This window comes from Megalobrama amblycephala, linkage group LG22, assembly GCF_018812025.1.
Source record: "Megalobrama amblycephala isolate DHTTF-2021 linkage group LG22, ASM1881202v1, whole genome shotgun sequence".
NCBI lineage: Eukaryota > Metazoa > Chordata > Actinopteri > Cypriniformes > Xenocyprididae > Megalobrama > Megalobrama amblycephala.
In genome coordinates, this window is record NC_063065.1 from 27,160,348 (window position 1) to 27,182,230 (window position 21,883).

Consider the following 21,883-nt stretch of genomic DNA (forward strand, 5'->3'; position numbering starts at 1 on the left):
CCTTTAAGCACAAAAACACATTCTTTACCTCTACTGTCATCCATGTCTCCATCCCTGAAGAGTTCAGACTGAGGGTCAGGAGGCGTCTGCAGCACTGCCACACTGTTCTGATTGATGATCTTCAGCTTAAGTTTAGGTTTTGGTCGTCTGCGGCGGGCAGTCTGGACACACAAACTCTGGAGCTGACACAAGCCTGACTCAGTCAGACACACGCCATCCTGAGTGTATGTCCGCTGGAATTCTGGAACAGAACAGAACACAGCAATAATGACTGCAAAAGTACTCTGAAACTGTCCATCTGACACTTTAGCAATTTAAACAACATAACTGTTACACAGCAAATCTGTTGAAGCAGAGTGCAATGAGCAAAAAAATATTTATAAATACCATTTTCCTTGACTTTTGTAAGAATCTGTGTCACTAAAGGAGGCTCGCTGATGTCCATGAGCTTTGCCACTGTGCCACCTGTAACAACATAAGAGGAAGATGGAAGCTTGACTTATTTCAGGTTTAACACTGCATATTCAGAGTCATTTGTTTAGTTATTTATTGATAAGGGGACAGTCTGGAGCCATTAAAGGCAGATTACATTAACTGCTGCTTCATTCACATGAACAGGTTGCAGCTTGATTTAAAATTCAGGCCATCTGCTTTTTTTTAATGAACCACATTTTGCTGGAACAAAGTTTCATTGACCAAAACACTCTAGTTTCCATCTGTTATAGAAGAATCAAGCATCACCGTGCATGTCATACAGAAATAAACGAGAGAATTCCTGAAGCTTATTCACCTGAGGTTATGATTAGGGCATTTTTGTTCAGACAAGCAGCAACAAAAAAAAAATTTTTTTAGGCATATCCAAGTCTGTTTAGTTAATTGTAGTCTGAACAACCAAAACAAGGAAATTCAAACTACAATCACATGCCGATTAAATATAATATTTGGAAATATGAGAACTCCAGGGGCTGGATTCACAGAAATCTTCTTCAAAAAAGAAAATTTGTTAGATAAATTCCAAGAAGTTTGTAAAAATATTCCTAAGTGCAATTCTTGAAAATTTCATAAGCTCTCAAATATTTTCTCAAGAACATCTTATTTTATCTCAAGATAAAAAAAGGACACTCTTTGGCATTATCTGATTGTATGTCAGTTCTTGCTGGAGACTGCACTGCCTTCAGAGCAAACATTAAGCATGCACACTATTTCACTATTTATTATTTTCATCAACCATCTTGACAGGTCTTTAGCACTTTTTTAAGGCACTGTGCATTTAAAACAATTATTTTTAAAGAGCCTCCAAGATGGAGCGGTCTGTTGCATTCATTTGTGCCCTGTCTTTCTGCTCTCTCTAAAGTGACTGTATCTGTGTGTGAGTTTGTGCGCACTGCTAGAGTGAATGCATCCTGTATACGGTCGCTCTCCTATATGCTGACTGCTGCCAAAAATGTTGTTGTAATTATAGACTAAAATTAAACAACAACCTATTTGGCTTATTTTTGTAGAGTTGTTACTGAATTTCGAATTCCACAGAAAGTCACATCACGCATAATCATGAATAATCATTGTTTACATTAACGATTATTGGCATCACTTCAGAGTACTTATGCACCCTAGTAATAGTAATATGTATTATGTGTAGCTAGTGTTATGATGTAGTGCTTAATTACAAAAAATAATTTAGGGGTGACCCTGAATAGTCGACAATTCGATGCTTCGATACAAGAAGCCTGATTCGACTACTAATCTCACAGTCGAATCTTCGCAGAGGTGTTATGAGACGAGATATGGGGATGCTCAATATCTGATTTTACATAGACCTACTGGTTTTCTCCCAATAAGTTAATATGCAGCCTATTATGATAATGCTATAAATAAAAATGTGAAAATAAAGAAGCTTTTAATAAATATTTTTAATGTGCATGAACAAATCCAAGTTGTTTAACTTTCCATGATCCGTGACCGACAGAGGAGCATCTCGGCGGCAGGGATTAAATCTTTAACATTGTCTGGGATAAGAAAATCTAAAGTGTGGAAGTGGATGCAATTTTAAATGGTAAAAGATGATCCAAAAAACCTAAGATGCAAGTTGTGCCAACAGCTTATGTCCTACCACTCAACAACACAGCGTTAACAAGTTGACTAGCGCACTATTTGAAAAGCCTCAAACGGACTGGAAGAATGGATTTTTTCTGATCAGGTAGGCTACAAGTGATTTCAAAACATTTCATCCGGTTCTAATTTGATTTTTGGATGCTGCGAATGTTTAGCTAAAAAGACAGTTTAGCATTTATTGCCTCTGCAGTTAAAAAGACAAAGTGGACAATTCTGGCTATACTTTCATTATTTTAATAATTTCTTTAATTTTAATTTATTTATTGATCACTCTGGGTTATCTAATTGAACTTTTAGTGGCTTGTGTTTTGAATATATTCCCCTGTACTTCAGCCATTTTGCACTTGTGACTTGATTATGACCATTTCATTTTTTAAAATTATTTTTATTTATTAGAACGGTATATTCTGTTCTAATTCAATTCAGTAAATTAATTGTTGATTGTTTTTCGGTGCATCGATGTTGCGCTGTAGAGTTAAAGCTTGCTCGCACAGGCAATTTAGCCGATTTAATTTGATTTTCCGACATGTGAAATGCATTCCTATTTGCAGTGTGGCCGTTCTGCAGTTATTGATTTTTTTAGGTTTATCAATCCAAAATGTTTTTATTCATTTTCTTCTATATCTTTGTGTGGTGTTCTGTAAATTGTGGCTGTGAATGTTTATCCACATTGCCCTTCATTTCAGTTTAAAAAAGAAAAACATGTCATTGTCAGTTTCGTCTATTACTTGACAGGCAGTTTGGTCGCTTTATTAGAAAGTTGTTTCTCTGTGCCGTGTGTGAGAGAAAATAAAAGTTGTCTTAAGACCCAGGTATAGGCCTTACTTCATTTTCCGTGTGCCCCGTGTATCTTGTGCACAGTTGAGCCTTTCAAAGTAGCCTATACTCCTTTGACCTTGAGGGCAGAAAGAGTTTGTGCGCACTATCTAGTGGACTTTTTCAAGCACGTCCCCACCCCCGCTCAAACATAGTATATGATTCGACTATCAGTCGACTATAGGCAATCTGATTCGACTATGCAAGTCCGTAGTCGGGGACACCCCTAAAATAATTTGTTACCAAATTGATGTGGTGTGGTCAGTGTGAGGTGACAGTGACAAATACAAAGTTTGGTGTCAATATGCTGAAGCGTTGCAATTACAGCCTCAGAATCAGTTTGGCATCATGCCATCAAAGTTGTTAAATGTGTTATTCGAAAACAGTTTGGTCTATCAAAAAGCTTTTAATAACTTTTTGCTGACATAGTCTGAAGATGATCTGAGCCAATTCTGGTGAAAATCTGATCAAGGTTATAAGAGGATTTCAAAAAAAGGTGTTCAAAGAAAATAGAAATTCAAAATGGCGAGCAGCAATTTTGACCAAAAATGGCATAACTGATATCATTGTTCTCGGTATGATTCAAGAGTCTATGCAGACTGGTTTAATTAAAATATGCAAAATTAAACAAAAGCTATTAAAATTTTTTGAAATTTCATTATAATTGTTGCCCACAAGGTGGCACTGTTTTGACACTGTTTTTTGAGTACCTTTAGGGCAATGCGCCGATGACCCATACCAAGGTTCGCAACAGCAGACTAACGCGTTAATAATATACAGCATTTTACGACAAAATTAAAAATGGCCAATGCCCAAAATGACAGATTTGGGTAAATTGGTTATCCTTCGACTTGGTATGCTGCACTGAATCAAAAGAGACAAGTTTTATGAGTGTGGGGCACACCGTTCATAAGTTACAAGCAAAAAGATTAATTTTTCCATATCTCATGACCAGTAGGTGGTGCGGTTTCAAAACACTGCAAGTAGCCTCAGGTCATGCTTGTGATGACAGGTACCAAGTTTCATCTTAATATGTCAAAGCATTGCGGAGATATAGCCTTGCATCCATTTTGACATGCTCTTCATCAAATTAATTTGCGTCTTATTCAAGAATAATTCGGTTTATCAAAAAAAAACTTTTTGTCAGCACATTCTGAAGATGACAGTCAAAAAAAAAAGAGAAAAAAAAAAGTTATTAGCATAGACATGAGTGCAATTTTTTTCAGATGGTGGAGCTAGAGGGATTGAGTTAAAGACTCCAAAATTGCTGTTATTAATGTTGAGAATGGCTTTTATCTGTGTGCCAAATTTCATCATTTTCCCCACAAGTGCTTCTTGGGCTGCCATAGACTCAAGAGTGGAAGAAGAAAAAAAAAGAATAGTAATACAAAGAACACGAATGGATACAATAGGTGCCTACACACCTTCAGTGCTTGGCTCCTAAAGTTGAGAAAAATCTTAAAGGGTTAGTTCACCTAAAAATTTAAATTCTGTCATTAATTACTCACCCTCATGCCGTTCCACACCCGTAAGACCTTCGTTAATCTTCGGAACACAAATTAAGATATTTTAGTTGAAATCCGATGGCGCCATGAGGCCAGCATAACCAGCAATGACATTTCCTCTCTCAAGATCCATAAAGGTACTAAAAACATATTTAAATCAGTTCATGTGACTACAGTGGTTCAATATTAATATTATAAAGCGGCAAGAATATTTTTGGTGCGCCAAAAAAAACAAAATAACGACTTATTTAGTGATGGCCGATTTCAAAACACTGCTTCATGAAGCATCGGAGCACAATGAATCAGTGTATCAAATCATGATTCAGATCGTGTGTCAAACTGCCAACGGCTGAAATCACATGACTTTGGCGCTCCGAACAGCAGATTCGACACACTGATTCATTTGTGCTCCGAAGCTTCCTGAAGCAGTGTTTTGAAATTGGCCATCACTATATAAGTCGTTATTTAGTTTTTTTTGGCACACCAAAAATATTCTTGTCGCTTTTTAATATTAATATTGAACCACTGTACTCACATGAACTGATTTAAATATGTTTTTAGTACCTTTATGGATCTTGAGAGAGGAAATGTCATTGCTCCCTATGGAGGCCTCACGGAGACATTGGATTTCAACTAAAATATCTTAATTTGTGTTCCAAAGATTAACAAAGGTCTTACCAGTGTGGATCGGCATGAGGGTGAGTAATAAATGACAGAATTTTCATTTTTGGGTGAACTAACCCTTTAAGTAGTATTTATGGGAATATGGGAACTTTTTTTCTTAAAGGATTAGTCCACTTTTAAATACACTTTTCTTGATAAATTTACTCACCCCCATGTCATCCAAGATGTTCATGTCTTTCTTTCGTCAGTCGAAAAGAAATGAAGGTTTTTGAGGAAAACATTCCAGGATTTTTCTCCATATAGTGCATTTCAATGGCTACCAACAGATTGAAGGTCCAAACTGCAGTTTCAGTGCAGCTTCAAGGGCTTTAAACGATACCAGATGAGTAATAAGTGTCTTATCTAGCGAAACGATCGGTCATTTTTCGAAAAAAATACAACCGTTTATGCTTTATAAACAAAATATCGCCTTGAACGTACTTTCCGCTTCCGCATTCTTCATAACGCTTACGCTGAATGTCCTACGCCTTCCCTATTCTACTTACGGAACGAACGCGGCGCCAGTTTAGTTTTTTCCGTAAGTTGAATAGGGAAGGCATAGGACATTCAGCGTAAGCGTTATGAAGAATGCGGAAGCGGAAAGTACGTTCAAGGCGATATTTTGTTAATAAAGCATAAACGGTTGTATTTTTTTCGAAAATGACCGATCGATTCGCTAGATAAGACCCTTATTACTCATCTGGTATCGTTTAAAGCTCTTGAAGCTGCACTGAAACTGTAATTTTGACCTTCAACCTGTTGGTAGCCATTGAAATGCACTATATGGAGAAAAATCCTGGAATGTTTTCCTCAAAAACCTTCATTTCTTTTTGACTGACGAAAGAAAGACATGAACATCTTGGATGACATGGGGGTGAGTAAATTTATCAGGAAAAGTGTATTTAAAAGTGAACTAATCCTTTAAGTAAGAAATGAGAACAAAATAGCAGTTCAGTGAAAATTATTCTTAAGAATTATTCTTAAAAATATCTGGCCCCAGAAGTCTGTAGTGCTTACCAGATATGGACATGGTGTTCATTCTACATAGAGAGCAGTCAAAGCCCTCATCCGCTGCATTCTCCACCTCTTCATCAGAGTTCAGGCCTTGACATGAGGCATGAACCCACCTGCAGACCAAACATCATGATTAGGCCACATTCATAACCAGTCATCCATTAAGGAGAAGTCACAAAGGATGCAAATATCACAGGCTCACTGCAATGAATATCTTCCCCCATCAACTGCATTTATTCATGTACTAATCTACTGCTGAGCCATTTCCCATGATACTCTTTTATTCTGCCGTTATGACATTTGGCATGATGGAGTGCCACCCACCTGTCACACTGCCGGCACTGTAGGATGAGCTCTTCCTCTCTGTAGTTGCGCGCGCACACAGGACACACAGTGTGACTCGCACATGGGCCGCATTGCGTGTAGTTATTCTGCCACTCACAGCGCAGGCCGGGCGACGTGGCTCCACACTGAGTACACAACACACACCTGATGGAGAATAATGCAGTTACACACCTATATAACACGTATTAGTGTGCAAAGACACGTTATCCCAGATACACACGCTTTTAATCATAAACGTCTAAATCCATCCTTTCACATTCATTTTGTAGCCTTTCTGTGAATGGACGCACCTCTTGTTTGCACATGGCTTAGCATCGACTGCGCTGCCCTAAAAATAAATATTTAAATGGCTCCAATCCAAGTAAAGCTCTGACCGAATGCTTCACAATGTAATGCAAACCCAGTCTGTTTAAACGAGGATTACACGTGACATTACAGCAAATATGTATGAAATCCCCTTCGATCTTGTTTGAAAGCAGCTGCTCAAGATCAAGAGAGTGTTAGATGGGTAGAGAATGAAAAAAACAATAGAGGATGCAAAGAGAGATTTGAGGCTAACAAAGAGATAAAGCTAATGAACTGAGAGCGGGAGGGAAATTCAAATGGAAGAAACTGATAGAGAATGTCACAGAGTTGTGAATACATGGCACCTGTAAAGAAAATGCCTGAGTATTTCACCCCAAAATCAAAAGTAAGAAATAAGAAACCAGATTTTAGATCAGAGGTCACTCTTCTGCTGGAACTAGACTTGCGTACGGCTGTTATAAATATGGATATTTTTCTTACAAAAACCCACTTTGCTTCAGAAGGTCTTTATTAACCCCCTTGAGCCGTATGGATTATTTTTATGTTGGATGGATGCACTTTTTTGGGCTTCAAAATCTCAACCTCCCATTCACTACCATTATAAAGCCAGGATATTTTTTATTGCAAACGTCGTCTGAAAGAAGATACACTAGGATGGCTTGAGGATAAGTAAATCATGGGATACATTTTAATTTTGGTGTGAACTATACCTTTAAGCTTTTGGAAAATAAACTGAATCCTATTTTAGGATCATTCAAATTTTGCATTTTGACATTATTCTGAATTATTATCTAAAATAAAAGTCTTATATATATATATATAAAGATGTTAAAGGGTTAATATATATTAAAAAAACGCTCAGCGTAAACGAGCACACCCCCTTTGAAAAGTAACATTTTAAACAATATCTCAATGAACACAAAAACAATTTCCAAAATGTTGACAAGACTAAGTTTTATATGGCATCTGTTTAACTTATAACATGAAATTAAGGTTAACAATATAACTTAAAGACCAAAATTTTCAGTTTTACTCAAATTAGGGTGATGCAAAAATGAGTAGACCCCACTGAAAGTCTCTGGAGCAAAGCTACATTTTAGACTCAAATGTCTAATTTAACAAGAATTCAACCACAGATGAGACTAATTATTCATTACACAGGTGTCCAGCAGACAGTTGACAGTCAGCAATGGCACCATATGGAAGAGAAATGTCACAGGACCTGAGAAAGAAAATAATTTATTTACACCAGAAAGGTGAAGGCTACAAGAAGATCAGGAAAGCTTTACTTGTCAGTCAGAATACTGTAGCAAAAAGTGGTACAAAAATTTTAAAAAGATGGAACTGCAACCATCTCACAGAGACGTACAGGTCGTCCACGGAAGTTAACACCTCGACAGGAGCGTCTTCTGATGAGAAGGGTTGAAGAAAATCGGCATGCGAGTTCACTGCAGTTATCAAAAGAAGTATAAAGCCAAACTGGGGTGACTATTTCCAGTGACACAATACGGCGTACACTGCAGAGGAATGGCATGCATGCGTGCCGTCCACGAAAGAAGTCTTTCCAAAAGCCCAGGCACAAAAAAGCCAGCTTAGAGTTTGCCAGGGTCCATGCTGATAAAGATGAAGACTACTGGGACTCTATACTCTGGAGTGATGAGACAAATGTTTTTGGAACTGATGGCTTCAAAACTGTATGTTGCAAAGGTGAGGAATACAAAGAAAAATGCATGGTGCCTACAGTGAAACATGGTGGTGGCAGTGTCCTTATGTGGGGCTGCATGAGTGCTGCTGGTGTCAGGGAGCTGCATTTCATTGATGGCATCATGAATTCACAGATGTACTGCTCTATACTGAAAGAGAAGATGCTACCATCACTCAGTGCCCTTGGTCTGCGTGCACTTTCCAAACATGACAATGATCCTAAACACACATCTAAGGCCACTGTTGGATTTCTGAAGAAGAACAGGGTGAAAGTGATTCAGTGGCTCCTGATCTGAACCCAATCGAACACCTATGGGGAATTCTGTAGAGACAAGTTGAGCATCACTCTCTATCCTCTCTAAAAGAGGTCATTCTTGAAGAATGGAAAAAAATAGATGTTGCAAAATGTTGCCAACATTGTTCATTCCATGCCTAGAAGACTTGGTGCTGTCATTAAAAATCATGGAGGCCATACACAGTACTAGATGTAGTAGTTCTTGTTGTGGGGTGTATTCATTTTTGCATCACCCCAATTTGAATATATATTATTGTATATAATGTAATTACAAAGAAAGAAAGAAAGAAAGAAAGAAAGAAAGGGTATCATTTGCATGTGCTTATGCTTTGTCAATTTAAACATTCAAACCATTCAAGTGGACACAGAGATCTGTGTCTCATTGAGCTCTCTTTTGTGCATTCTTGTTTTTGAACGGACAAACATACAATATTGTCAAGAGAAAATCACATACCTTTTTTCTTTTTATGTAGTTATTTGTGCTATTGCTTGTAATTTGTCTTCAATAATGTTTGAACTTTAACTAGTTAGGCTAGTACTTTTTGCTGTTGTATCAAAATTGTAATCAAGAGCTGTGAAATTTTACTGGTATCTAAAATCAGTGTCTTATTTATTAAAATGCAATGGTCAAAATAATGAAAAGAATAACTATTTTTATTCATTAACTATTTAATTTTTGTGGCAGGGCAAGTGAAAATTTTAACTACTGGCCTCACCGCGTCAGCAGAAAACATCCTTAGCGCTGAGCTCTGATATATAGTCTTTAAACCTCAAGACCGACAAAGATGAAGACAGAAATATGAAAGAACTAAACTGGGCTGTTATCCAACTCTGCTTCTAATTTTAGAAAAGACTTCTGTGTGTGTGTGTGTGTGTGTGTGTGTGTGTGTGTGTGTGTGTGTGTGTGTGTGTGTGTGTGTGTGTGTGTGTGTGTGTGTGTGTACATACCACTTGCACTTCCAGCTGCCTTTGGGTACATTCTGCAGTGGTGGGTCCAGACAGTATGTGTGGTAGCTAATGTCACAGTCATCACAGAGCAGTAAGCGCCCCGGGTCACTGGCCTGCCCACATGCCTCACACACTGTGCACTCTAGACAGCGCCAGCCTTTACTCAACACCACTTTTGTGATCTAAAACAGACACACACACCTGAGGTCAGAGGTCACATGTCAAGCAGTAGTCTAAAAGGCAATGGAGGGTTATATATTTAGCAGGCATGGATACAAAAAACACAGCTGTGAGATGTCACTAGGGTCAGAGGTATTTGTCAGAAGGATTTGCTGGTATTTACAGATCAATTTATGTGGGTGGAGATAAATCAATCCAACCACATCGTCCTGTACCAACAAGCGTGTCCAGTCTGCCTGCTGTTCACCAGTACCTCTGGGTTTGTACTCCACTGGGGGAAGCGATAATTTCATCCATATTAATGAAGGAATATTTTAGGACTGCCCCCTAATAGTCGACTAACCATTAGTCAACGAGAAGAGGCTTAGTTGACCAAATTTTTATTAGTCGCAGAAAAAAACTAATCCACAGGAAGTGGCAAAGTCTGTGACGGACAGATCGTCTATGTGGCATTGGGCAGAACATCCAAATGTTCGGCTATTATTCATCGACCTCAAATGGCTTATCATCTGAAACATATTAGTAGCAACTTAACATGGCTGCTCGCTTTATTGTTAACCTAGAAAAATGTGGGCTATTCAAGTGTTTGTGTGAAGTGTGAAATCTGAATAGTAGTGTGCTTACTGCATGACAGCTAACATGGAGGCCTGGTGAGATCATTTGCGCTTAAAATACTTTGTCATTTTTGGTCATACATATAAGAGTAATACATCTTTTGATTCTGTAAAGAGTCTACCTTTATTCGTGTGCACTTGCAATAACAAAAAAAAAGTTGTGCTTTTGTAAAATAATGAAAGCAAACAGGGTGCACTTTCTGCGGTCTCTCTCTGTAAACTTGAGCGCGCCCCCCCAAAAAAAAGAAAAAGAAAAAAAAGAACCAAAACTTGCCTCACAGACATGAAAAATACAGAAAGCGAATAGAAAGTGAAATTTCTAGTTTTAAATTAACCAATTCAAATAGAAACAAATATTTTCCGGTTATGTAATCCGTATGAAACTACGTCCACTACTAGGTATCGTCAACTTTATCACTGCAGCCGAAAATACAGAAAACACTAGTTTATCAATTATTAGAATGTTAAAGCAATCTCCTTGCCGTTTTTCCCCGATGCATTCATAATCATTCTGCTGGTGCGCTTGAATGCTGATTAGGCTTTAGGCATTAAAGGCTCTTTATTATGATTTATATGGTTTGTTAATAAACGTGTGATTAGTCGACTTAAAATGGACGACTACTAGTCGACCAGAAAAGTCGAGGGCAGCCCTAGAATATTTAAATATTGGCTTTATATAGGCTTCACATGGCAACTATTTGGAGATGCAAAGTTTTAGTTAACAGAATAGTTCAAATAAAACTTCTGTCATCATTTACCAAAACCATGACGATTTTGTTTTTCCCCATGAATAACAAAAAGTTGTTCACACTACTCTGTTCCATACAGAGTGACCAGGAGCTGTCAAATTCCAAAAGAGCACCATAAAAGATGGCCACACAAGTCATGAGGCATATTCCCAGTCCTCATCATAGTGTTAGTTGACAAAAAAAATAAAAATCGTCATTGTTTACTATCACCCTCCTCATGCTGTTCCAAACACACAAGTTTTAAGTTCACATCTTCGCAACACTAATGAAGATATTTTCAAGGAAACCTGATTTCTGTCCATCCAAAGTCCATGCAACCAAAACTCTGAGCTTTAAAAAGTTTGTACATAAAGCAATGTAAAAGTACTCCAGTTGAATCAAGCAAGTATTCTAAGACAGTCCTTTATGTAATGAACAGGAAGCTCAACTGCACTTGCTTGACATGCAAGAACAAAATTCATTGGTTCTTGCGTGTCAAGCAAAACGCTTAAGCTCTGTGTATGTGCGATGGTCAATGTTTATATGTGAATAAAAGCCTAAATTAAATCTGTTCATCATATAAAGCAACTGTCTCTTCAGAAGACTTGGATAAAACCACTGGATTCATATGGATGACTTTTATGATGTTTTTATGATATTTTGAAGCTTGAAAATTTTAGTGTAATAGACATTCAATAAAGGGGCATAAATCTCTCAGCTTTCATTAAAATATCTTCATTTGTGTATCTTTATTCAAAGATAAACAAAAGTATCATGAGTTTGGAGTGACACGAGGCTGAGTAAATGATGACAGAACTTTAATTTTTGTGTAAACTAACTCTTTAAGTCATTATTTAATACAATTTCCTCTGCTGCAGCTCTCAAATCTCATTCAAACTTGTCTACATTCCATCATGGCACCTCAATATGTGTTGTGCCAGGTTTGACAATAAAAAAGATCAGTCATGAACCAATGATCACACAAAGAACCAACGTTTGAGGACTTATAATTCATCATACAAAGCTATCGCATGGCTTTAGAAGACTTTAGAAGGAATATGGCACACAATTTGTACAGATAACTTTTATGATATGTTGCTATGTACTTTCACTGTACGAGAAAGAATAGCGTGAACATTTCTCCTTTTGTGTTAGATGGAAAAAATAAAGTCAAACTTAGAAGGTTTAGAACAACGTGAGTGTGAGTAAATAGCAGAATTTTCGTCAATTATCTTTAAATAAATATCCTTGTTCTGTTATCTGGGGTAGGAGCAATTATCTTCAGCAGCTGTGATTTTTACTAGTCAGCTGCTTGCACAGACCAATGGATGAATGAGACAGCTCACAGAAGCTGGGCTCGCTCAGAATGGATGACACCTGGTCATGACATTTGCCTATTAGATGCTGAATTTAAAAATAACATCAATGTGTGTAGGTTGTGCACATTTATGGATAATGGATAAATCCAAGTTCTGTGTTCTGATGGAATAAGCAATATTTGAAGCTGTGGCAAAATAGCCGATAAATGTACACCTGTACACACTGATCAGCTTAATTCTATATTAATGTACTGATCTGCAACAAAACAAGGATGAACTGCATGTTGCTTAGCAACCTTAAACATCCAGCAGATAAGCTAATGAACTACATTAGGGATTCACAACAAGGGGTATGTGTTCCCTCAGGTGGTACTTAAACAAATTCCAGGGGGTAAAGATGATCATATTTCTTTGCTTGAAAAACCCTGAAATTGCGATTTAAAATAAAATATCAGGGCTGTCAAAAATCATAAAAATTAATCATTTAATCTTATTTTTCTGGTAGAGAACACCTTAAGAATAATATGAGAATATATTTTGGTTTGTTGTTGTTGAATGGGTACTGATGGGATTTGCAGGAGTACATATTAAGACAATAAATGTTGGGACACATTATAATACTATTACTATACACTATATTACTGTGGTGGTTATTAATAATAATTCATTTACAGAACACTAGTGTTTTTATCATATTGCTGGTGCTGCCATTTTAGACACTTAATAAGCCACTCTCCACCATCAACAATCTCTTTAATGCACAACCTCTTAGGATTTATTGATTTAATTGTTCTTAATCAGGTCCACACTGAATCTGTGTGTGCAGAACTTCACATAAATCTTAGCAGATTTCAGAATCCGAACTGGGAATGTGAAAAAAATCTGGAAAATCCATCTGGGCCTCTTATATTAAATGAAGATCAGGAAGTTTCTCTACTTGGCATATCTCAAAGTGCTGAGAGATACTGAAAGCACCCTGATGTATTCTTCTGCTGTCTTCACATGATAAAGATCTCTGCTTTAGTCTATCAACATAAGACACCGTCTTCATAATCCTCTTAACATATTACGCATTACCCTCGGGCTGCTTTCATCCAGGTCCTCTCACACACTGACCTGTCACACTTATCTCACGCACCATTAACCTTCACTCCAGATAAAAGCAGCTCATAATTTAAACCACTACGTTTCATGAACGGTGCTAGTGAATTGATGGAGGCGGGGTACTTACCTTAATATTGACGCAGAAGGGGTGGTAGCACTGGCCGCATTGGGAGCAGGCCAGCAGTCTGCCCTCAGCACCCTGACCAAAGCTGCCACACACCACACACATATCCTGGTGGCACAAGAAAGATCAGAGACCCACCCGTGAAGTTAATAATAAAGATAATCTAAGGCTCATATTTTGAAGAGCAGAATTCATGTGCCCTATAAAGGTCTAAGATAAGACGGGAGATGTTTTTACTATGTTACCTAATTTCAGATGCGCTGCCTTTGTGCATGTTGATAACATAAACTTGATATTTTCTATTTTTATCTAATGCAATGCCATTCAGACATTAAGTGTGAAAATACAGGGCCACTGTACATGACAAATAAATACAACATGAAAGTGAGCACTGCTTAAAGGGTTAGTTCACCCAAAAATGAAAATCCTGTCATTTATTACTCACCATCAAGTCATTCCACACCCATAAGACCTTCATTCATCTTCGGAACACAAATTAAGATATTTTTGATAAAATTCGATGGCTCAGTGCTGGCAAGATAATTAACACTTTCAGATGGCCAGAAAGCTACTAAAGACATATTTAAAACAGTTCATGCGACTACAGTGGTTCAACTTTAATGTTATGAAGCGACAAGAATACTTTTTGTGCGGCGAAAAAAAAGATTTCAAAACACTGCTTCATGAAGCTTCGAAGCTTTACGAATCTTTTGTTTCGAATCAGTGGTTCGGAGCGTGTATCAAACTGCCAATGTCACGCACCCTAGTGGTGAACCATTGAAATTTCGAAACACTTATGACGTAACGAAGCCTCATTTACTGAAATCACATGACCTTGGCAGTTTGAGACACGCTCCGAACCACTGATTCAAAACAAAAGATTCGTAAAGCTTAGAAGCTTCATGAAGCAGTGTTTTGAAATTGTCCATCACTAGATATTGTTGAATAATGTCGTTATTTTGTTGTTTAGGTGTACAAAAAGTATTCTCGCCGCTTCATAACATAAAGGTTGAACCACTGTAGTCACATGAACTGTTTTTAATATGTCTTTAGTAGGTTTCTGGGCATTTTGCTGTCAATGGAGGCCTCATGAGCCATTGGATTTTATCCAAAATATCTTAATTTGTGTTCCGAAGATGAACGAAGGTCTTATGGGTGTGGAACGACATGAGGGTGAGTAATTAATGACAGAATTTTCATTTTTGGGTGAACTAACCCTTTAACTGCAAAAAAAGCTTCCTCAAATACTTACTTGTTTAAGTGTGAAGGAGTCAGATGTGGAGAACATGACCACGGTGTTGTGCATGGAGTTCTCCTCCTCTTCTTTTACTACATATGGAGAATCCATAAAGCTTATCTGTAACAGGGAACATGACACCAGTTTACATTTTCACAGATTCCATGCAACGGTTTCTAAAATATTACTATACTGTGTCTACTGATATGTTATTTTCTGTAATTTTTTTCATTGTAATCATGCAACTGAAAAGGTCCATTGTGGTCAGTTGGGCTTCTTTTGTTTGGGTTGGATGGGAGAAATCTGCATTGGGGGGGTGGAGAAAATTTGGGCTGTTTTTCCTATCCGTTTAGGGGTCACACTTGGCTCCTTCCTCAGGAAAAACAATGTAATATATTTTTATTCAATAATATTTTTTTAATTATTATTTAGAATTCTGAGGGTATTTTATGAAACTATGCAATAATTATACAATTTTTATTAGCTATTTTTCTCCATTGAAAATTATACAATTCGTTTCTAATATATTTTTTAAATTATTTTTCAATTAAAGCAGTATTCCATGTTAAAATAGAGAGAAGGCATTTAAAATCCAATTTTTGAAGGTAGATTAGTGCCATCTGGTGGGAGTAAAAAAAAAAAAAAAAAAAAATGTAATGCCATGGTGTAACCACTAGATTCTTACATAGTTCTATGTATATCAAGTGCCTTATAAATTCTAGTGTTTATTAGTAATAAGTTGTGGGCTTGGATTTATACTTACATCCTAATTATTGTTAATATGTAATTCATTTTTCCAGGAGCTCATCGTTTCTACCTTCAGTTAAACTGCTAACAGTGATTGTAAATTAATTGCCTAAATTATTACATTATTTGCTAACTGCATTCTTTAAATTGTAATGTTAACATGCATTCTCTGTAAAGCTGCTTTGAAACGATATGTATCGTGAAAAGCGCTATACAAATAAATGTGAATTGAATTGAACTTAGACATTCTCAAAGACTTTTTGTCTACTTTTTAGTTTTCTTTTTTTGAAATTTTGATTTGAAAAATCAAAACTCTGCCACTTTTTGATTTGAATTGTCAGTTTTTGCATTAATTTTACTACAGATAAACCGGAACACAAGAGCACATTTTGTTACACGTCATCAAAATTCAATAAAAACGTAACAAAAATGAACACGTATGCTTTACCACAGCTTAATTAATCTGGATCTGATCTGATTTCAACCTCTTTTAGCTCAACTTTACCATATTGTTACAGCCACACCAGTTCATTTGTGTGTGTATAATAGTATGCTGTGTGTGTGTGAGTGTGTGCGAGTGTGTTTTTGAGATGGTGTGTCTGTTTTGTAGTCTTGTGTAACCTCTTCCTCACTGTTTTTTTTTTTTTTTTTTTTTTACTGCATTGTGGCCGAATTATTGATATTGAATTTTATCTGATTTGTAGTTTGTACTTTTTATATTTTTCAGTATTTCCCATTCATTTACTATGTCGGTCATTTTTCAGTGTCATCCCATTCCAATGAAGCAAAAAAAAAAAAAAAAGAAAAGAAAAAAAAAAGAAAAGAAAAGAAAACAAGTAAAATTTCAAAATGCACAATTTTTCAGTCATTTTTGACAGAAGAGGCCCAGGGTAAGAAGCTGTTTTTTTTTCCTTTGGTTTTTGTTTACTAATGCTATTTTAATCAATTTGAACACTTGTATAATTAAGTACCACACTGTAGTGCAGACATCAACATGACATTTTCCTTAACATGACCCTTATTGTTTCAGTTTAACCTGTCAATCAATTTGCCATCTTTTATATTGGTGAGACTTGATGACTGAGTGTGACGTTTTAGTGCGATGATTGGGTTTTAGCCTGATACGGGACCAGATTTTGAACGTGTATCAGTATATTCAAGTGATTTCAATGCCAAAGTTCCTAAATATAAGATGCCCGGTAAAGAATGGGAGAGTGAGTCAACTCTGAAAACGTAAATTATACCTGTAGTGTGAGATGACTCAAAGGCTCTTGGTAAATATAATTATAACTCTGAAAGTAGAGCACAGCTGAAAGACTTCATCAAAATCAAAACTGAATACGGGACTATACTACCACTGCCACTTTTAAACAGACTGTACTTGTCCCTGACAGCTGCTGGAAGAGTTTTGACTGTGTAAAGTTCTACATTATGATCTACAATGCGTATTTCAAGAAAGAATGTAGTTCTGTCTGAAGTCAAAGCTCAACACAAAGGTAAGAGCAATATTTTTTTGTGTATATGTATCAATGAGTGACATTTGTTATGGTGTGTGCATGAGCATGTGAGAGATGCGTGTGCGAGCCGCTGTAAACTCAAATAGTTAGCTTTGCCTAATTACAGTAGTCAACATTTGAAATGGATCAAAACCTTTGTTGTTCTAAAAACCTTCTTCTTAGGATAACATAGTTCTTGGGACAACTTTGATGATTTTTTTTTTTTTATCCATGCTGACTACTGTACATTGCTTATTCTGATCACTTGTACTGGGTTTTTTGCTCTTGAATTGGTCTATTCTTACTGTTGACAATGGAAATGATTCATGTGTCAAAGGGTTAAAGTCGTCTGTTAATTCCTCAATTGTTTGTTTTGACATTTTCTACATTTTAGTCATATTTCCTAATTTTCTTTTAGTGTGTTCGCCATGTTTATCTGTTTTCCTGTTGCATTGCTTCATTGATTCATTTTTATTATTTTATTTTGTCAATTCTTTTCTTTTAAGGAGTTAAAAAACAGCCCTTATCAACCTTGGCTGACGGCAATAAAATTCTATCACATTGTTTTGAAAGTTAATGTTTTGGGCATTTTTTTCTTGGAGTGGGCGGGTTTTAGAATGCTTTTGGGCTAGAAATCATCTGGCAACACTACCATAGGAATGGATAGTTTATATTTAAAGGCTTGCCATGGTGAATATTCACACTCTGTGTGAATGGGACTTTACGTGACAATTTAGCGTGCCACTGGATTATAATGAGACTGGTTGACAAAGTTAAAATGAGATGTTCATTATGTGTGTAAACTACATGACGGCTGCTGAGAATAAAATTGCCTATTTTATCATATTGGCAGGCAAAGTACATGCTGGCTCAATCTCCCCCATCACAAGTCGTTCGTGTTGGGGAAAATGTCAGCATTTGCTATTTTGAAAAGGCCATTTGGGCCGGGAACTGCTGCTGAAGCTCTGCTGAGCGTGAGTGCATTTCTCAGGCTTTAATGTGAACATTAAGCACATCTGAGCGCTGTTTTATTTATGCTTGTAGAGGTGGGGGCTTCATACCCCAGGGGTCACCACGGGGCTGCTCTCCATCTTTAGCCTGGAGCGTCCCCTGCCACCTCTCCCAGACAGGTTAGTTCCCCTGGGTCGCCGCCTTCCAGGAAAGCCAGATCCACGACCCTAGCAGACAGAGATAGGGAGAGAAGATATTATTTCATTTCTTTGAAGGCACACTTTGGAAAAATTGAGTGTGAATTTATAATACATAATGGCAAATACTCATAGCTAACAGGGCTAGACAATATATCAAATATTGTTTTGTTGGTGACATAAACACAAAAATATCATGTTGAATTTAATGTGCTTTATTTAGCCATTAAGTTTGCCAATTTTGTGTCTGGTCATTGTATTATAATAGCATCTCTGATTTAAACCTTAGTAGTAAAAATGATAATTGTGTTGGGAAGTTATTAGACTTATTTATGAGGTCCTAACCTTAAAAAAAAACAAAAAAAAAACAACAACAACAAAAAAAAACTCTTTTATTGTATTTAAGGAGCATTCCATTTGTCCTCGGAAGTGGGAAATTCTTCATTCCCAGTAGGAACTTTTAACTGGAACGCCCCCGCAAATTGTTGCAACTGGGAAACTCAGAGAAACCGCAGCAACCCTGACTTCAGAATCCAATATGGCTGCTCAGAGTGTCAACCACAGTAAAACAGTAGTAATATATTGATTATTAGCACTTCTGTTCTGTTCTGTCTTTGTCTGAAACTCAGTGGTGCACCTATATGTTGCATATGCCTTGGGTGGGAATTATTTAAATAAGGAATATTGTGACATGTTTGTATCCGGAAAAAAACAAACAAACAAAAAAAAAAAGCTTTAGACTACATCTGAGGTGTCAGGGAGTTCAGAAACAGTGGACTTTGTGCTTTGTAACTTTGCAGACCTTTTTCATGCTCAAACAGCAACATTACACACCAAAAGACCACCACCAACAACAACAACAAAAAACATAATAGGTCTTCTAACAGATTTCCATAAAAAAAAAAAAAAAAAAAAATTTGTGTTCTATAACATTCTGCAAGAAGAAAAAGAAAGAGGCATTTTCATTGCACTGAATTTCGCTATGTCTCCTAACTCTCATAAAAATGTGCACATATTATCCTCTAATAGCACATGGCATTATCGCTTGACTGATTTGGTTGAACAATGCTTTTGCTGTTTAGAAGAAATAATTATCCACCTATAACCTAGCTTGACATGGTGAAAAACCTTCTAGAAGGCACCAAACCAGTTGCATCTGTGTTTGTGATACAAACTCATCCATCCATCCCAAGACCTGACCCTCTGGGGTTCAGCTCAACTCCCTGAACACTGCACTGACTTATAGATCACATTTCAGGCCAGGCTTCCGCCAACTTGCCCTGCTTCTGAAGGTGTCACGTTGCGTTTGCATCGAGGCTGAAGCTCTGGCCCAATTCCCACTTCCTCCCAGGTAATTACCTCACTGTAGCCAAGAAGCACTACTCAGACAGGAGACGTCAACTTCATTTAGAGAGATTGCCTAAGGAAGCTTGGTGCACTCCATCGCCTTTACAGTCTGAGTCTAATTTGTGCAGAAATGAATTATGGAGTGGGAAAAAATAGACTAGGGTTAAGGAAGGCACTCCTCTAAATCTGCTTGAGTGCAGCCACAGAGTAGAACAGCAATTCTGATGAGATACTGCTGCAATAGGAAGGATGCAACTCTGGTGTCTCATGCACATGCATTTGTAGATATATGTTGATTTTGTTATATGAACATGCTATCATAAAACATTTTATTATATTAATGGAAAAGTGTAATAGAGAGCAACATAAAACAGCAAATCACACTGCATTTAACTTTTGTAATGTGAGTGAAACAGAATAATCAGTGAGAAATGATGAGGCTTGGATTTATCTATCAGGACTTGACTGATTCATGAAGAGATGAAACATATTACTGGTTACTAGGGGTGTAACGTACACAAACATGATGGTTCGGTATGTACCTCGGTATTGAAGTCACGGTTCAGTACGGGTTTGGTACAGCTAAACTAAACATAAAATCGCTTATTTTTTCTTATTTTTTATTAAAAGTGGTTTATTGAACAATTGAGTCTCTCTCATTAAACAAATTCAATTATAATTAACATTTTCTATATTTCTGAAAATATACCAGTGCTTAGCGTAAATGAAAAGTAACATTTTAAACAATATCTAAATGAACAGAGAAACAATTTCCAAAATGTTGACAAAACTAAGTTTTATATAACATGTTTAACTTATAACATGAAAGTAAGGCAAATAATATAACTTGGAGAACAAAATTTTCAGTTTTACTCAAATTAGGGTGATGAAAATATGAGTACACCCCCACTGAAAGTCTCTGGAGCAAAGTTAAATTTTAGACTACAAATGTCTAATTTAACAAGAATTCAACCACAGGTGTCCAGCAGACAGTTGATTGTAAAAGGGTGTTAAAACCCCATCATGCTGTCAGCAATGGCACCACATGGAAGAGAAATATCACAAGACGTGAGAAAGAAAATAATTTCTTTACACCAGAAAGGTGAAGGCTACAAGAAGATCAGCAAAGCTTTACGTCCAGGTTGTCCGCGGAAGTTAACACCTCGACAGGAGCGTCTTCTGATGAGAAGGGTTGAAGAAAATCGGTATGCAAGTTCACTGCAGTTATCTAAAGAAGTAGAAATCCAAACTGGGGTGACTATTTCCAGTGACATAATACTGCATACACTGCAGAGGAATGGCGTGCATGCATGCCGTCCACGAAAGAGGCCTCTCCTAAAGCCCAGGCACAAAAAAAGCCCACCTAGAGTTTGCCAGGGTCCATGCTGACAAAGATGAAGACTACTGGGACTCTATACTCTGGAGTGATGAGATCAAGATAAATGCTTTTGGAACTGATGGCTTCAAAACTGTATGAGGTGAGGAATACAAAGAAAAATGCATGGGGCCTACAGTGAAACATGGTGGTGGCAGTGTCCTTATGTGGGGCTGCATGAGTGCTGCTGGTGTTGGTGAGCTGCATTTCATTGATGGCATCATGAATTCACAGATGTACTGCTCTATACTGAAAGAGAAGATGCTACCATCACGAGTGATTCATTGGCTCCTGATCTGAACCCAATCGAACACCTATGGGAAATTCTGAAGAGACAAGTTGAGCGTCATTCTCCATCCAGCATCCAGTGTCTAAAAGAGGTCATTCTTGAAGTATGGAAAAAGATAGATGTTGCAAAATGTCACCAACTTGTTCATTCCATGCCTAGAAGACTTGGTGCTGTCATTAAAAAACATGGAGGCCATATAAACTACTAGATGTAGTAGTTTTTGTTGTGGGGTGTACTCATTTTTGCATCACCCTAATTTAAGTAAAACTGAAAAATGTGTAATCTAAGTTATATTATTAATAATATCATTATTTATATTATTATTAAGTTAGATTATTAGTTATATTATTATATTATTAACAGATTATTAACAGATGTTATCAACATTTTGGAAATAGTTTTTGTGTTCACTGAGATTCACTGAGACTTTTCAAAGGGGGTGTACTCATTTATGCTGAGCACTGTAC

General features: G+C 37.0%; 1 protein-coding gene across 1 annotated transcript in view; it reads right to left on the bottom strand.

Annotated features, from left to right (window-relative positions):
* Positions 1-21,883, bottom strand: part of kmt2ca (lysine (K)-specific methyltransferase 2Ca) — a 181,276-nt gene that overhangs the window by 44,589 nt on the left and 114,804 nt on the right. Inside the window, 8 exon segments of the mRNA XM_048173990.1 lie at positions 29-241; positions 388-465; positions 6,114-6,223; positions 6,435-6,599; positions 9,709-9,890; positions 13,781-13,885; positions 15,030-15,134; positions 18,319-18,435. Of these exon segments, the coding sequence (XP_048029947.1) occupies positions 29-241; positions 388-465; positions 6,114-6,223; positions 6,435-6,599; positions 9,709-9,890; positions 13,781-13,885; positions 15,030-15,134; positions 18,319-18,435 (1,075 nt within the window).